This window comes from Triticum dicoccoides, chromosome 6A (genome assembly GCF_002162155.2).
Source record: "Triticum dicoccoides isolate Atlit2015 ecotype Zavitan chromosome 6A, WEW_v2.0, whole genome shotgun sequence".
Taxonomy (NCBI): domain Eukaryota; kingdom Viridiplantae; phylum Streptophyta; class Magnoliopsida; order Poales; family Poaceae; genus Triticum; species Triticum dicoccoides.
The window spans coordinates 593,735,181-593,737,649 of record NC_041390.1 but is presented as its reverse complement, the minus strand read 5'-3'; the positions used below and the strand labels follow the sequence as shown (position 1 = coordinate 593,737,649).

Genomic DNA, 2,469 nt, shown 5'->3' with positions numbered 1-2,469 from the left:
GATCTGCCAGACCATAGACGGTTTCAGTGCAGTATTTAAATGCAGGTTGGGGATTCACAGTGGATGAATGCTAGTTAGCCAAAGCAGAAGCAAGAAGAGATCACCCAAAAGGAGGAAAAAATATCGATCTCAATGATCTGGTCTCCACCGAAAACTTAAAAGGCTGCCACCATACATACATATAAACTTCAAAATAAAAGATAGGTTTATCTGTTCATGCAATAATCTCATAGCAGAGCAGCATATGATTTGCTTTCTAAATAAATAAACAAGGCACCACAAAAAAAAATCTGAAACAATTTATAGGCACTTTTTTCATCCTACTCTTGCACGTGACTTCTAGCCATGTCAGTTGAGAACTAGGCTGTAGCCTAGTGGCAAGGGAGCGCAGTGGCGTCTCCAGCAACCAGGGTTCGAGGCACGTCGGGGACGATTTTCTGGTTTCTCACAAGGGATGTTTCTCCTATATCAATAAACCATGGGTGCTAGTGCCCATGAGTTTCATCTAGCCATGTCAGTTATCGAAGGCTGTATGATTCAAGCGCAACGCAGCCGACCCTATCTCCACGTCCCAGTTCCTATCCACACACAACAGCACCTTCAGGGAGTGTGTGCACTGTCTACTCTCAGAGCATACAGATCTTACAAGGAATCAGCATCACCGAGAAGAACAAACTATGTTTTGCATCAAAGCTAAGACAAGAGTGTGCTTGTTTTGTTTTGAACGTTGTAAAACTGAACCTGATCACAGGCTTGTTTCGAGGAATGGAGAAGGGGTTATTCTAAAGAAGAGTTCGAAATCTGTTATGCCACTAGGAAAGTCCTGCAACAGTGCAACACAAAGCTATCATTTCTTTTACCGCTCCGAAGTACTCCCTCTGTACTTAACATAGGACTTCTTTGACAGTCATATTGTCAAAAGACGTCTTATATTAAGTTACAAAAGCCTGTCGGATAATAAGATGGACAAAAGAAAAGGAACAAAAAGGAAATTTGCATGACGGAGTGTAAATAGACGAAAACTGTGAACACACTGTTGTCCGTGAAAACTTAAACCAGAGATACATTTGCTCCTCCAACGGCCAAGTGAGCTAGGTGAACTAGACTCGATCAATTCATATACGGTGGAGTATTATTCTGCAAAGGTGGCGGCCGTGGGCAGACCGAGCTTAGTGCTGTCCAGGCAGCTTCTCCTTCACCTTGTCCATGAGGCTCTTCTTCTCACCGGTGCCGTGTGTCCCAGTGCCAGTCGTTCCGGTAAGCCCCTGCTGCCCATGGGTGCCGCCGGTGGCCGTGGTGTCATGCATCTCCGTGCCTGTCATTCCAGTGTGTCCATGCTGCCCGTGGGTGCCAGCGGTCTGCTGGTGGTCACCTTGGCCACCGGGGAGCTTCTCCTTGATGTTCTCCATGATGCCCTTCTTCTCGCCGGTGCCGTGTCCCTGGTGCTCCATGTTGCGCTGAACTTGTCACTCGGGAAATCTACTAGTGCTGCTGTTTACTTGTCTTGGTTGTGTGAAGCAAGTGGTTGTGTAAAGCAGGTGCAGCACGAGGCACTATTTATAGGCCGTTCGAGGGAGGACGAAGCTCCAGGTGTGCTCTCGTGAGTGGATGGGCAGGGGACATGGATTTTTACTAACTCTATGCGCACACAACTGAAATCGCTGCCACTCATCAAGCGTGATGTCCAATCGACATGGGCCACCACCGTGTCAGCCATGCAAGTCCTTTATATTCTTTGTCAGAAGTGGCTGCATTCATCACGTTTTGAGGTGGTAATACTAGACTGCAATACTTTTTAGTTGGGCGCCTAACCAATCTGGATGCTAATTAAGATCTCACATTCAGAATTAATATTTTGGGATTCCTTTCTTTCACACACCACGAACTAACAATCACACTGTGTATATAAAGTTCTTCTATTTTTTATGGCAAAGTTCAGAAACCGTGTTAACAAAGTTCTTCGGCTTCAGATAAAATTTCTAGCAAAGTTCTTTAATATTTCTAACAAAGTGCGGACCTACAATCTATAAAGTTCTTCACTGTTTCAAACAAAAATATTTTTCAAATGTATCCAAACCAGATCTTGTTCTAAAGGGCTTGGCACCACGAGTTCAAATATGTAAAAAGTTTAAAAAACACAATTTTGCTTTGAAAGATATGAATCATCTAAATTGTCAGAGCAAAATAAAAGGTGATTTAATTAGAAGGGAGAGGGAAGATAAAGTAGGCATGCATGTGTCAGTATGTGCAGCGTGTGTGCAGGGAGAGAGAGAGAGGAAAGAAACATGCACATGCAAGGGGCACGCATCCACATGAATAAGCAACGCTAGGGATTCGCGTTGTGCGCGCAAAGCGTTAGGATTCACCATATTCGATGGGCAGGTGAGTGCCGACTAGCCCATAAAGAGGGGTGGTCAGATGGACAAATCGCCGGGCAGGGCGCTACGTGTGCTCGCATGAGTGGGTCGA

At 45.1% G+C, this 2,469-nt stretch overlaps 1 protein-coding gene across 1 annotated transcript; it reads right to left on the bottom strand.

Annotated features, from left to right (window-relative positions):
* Positions 1 to 832: 832 nt before the first annotated feature.
* LOC119318244 (cold-shock protein CS120-like) lies at positions 833 to 1,525 on the bottom strand. Its single transcript, XM_037592768.1, has one exon. It carries the CDS (start codon positions 1,449 to 1,451, stop codon positions 1,170 to 1,172), a length of 282 nt encoding a protein of 93 aa, XP_037448665.1. The 5' UTR covers positions 1,452 to 1,525; the 3' UTR covers positions 833 to 1,169.
* Positions 1,526 to 2,469: the final 944 nt, after the last annotated feature.

What these genes read in the sequence shown, in the direction of transcription:
- LOC119318244 (XM_037592768.1), bottom strand. Translation starts at nt 1,451, where the DNA reads ATGGAGCACCAGGGACACGGCACCGGCGAGAAGAAGGGCATCATGGAG.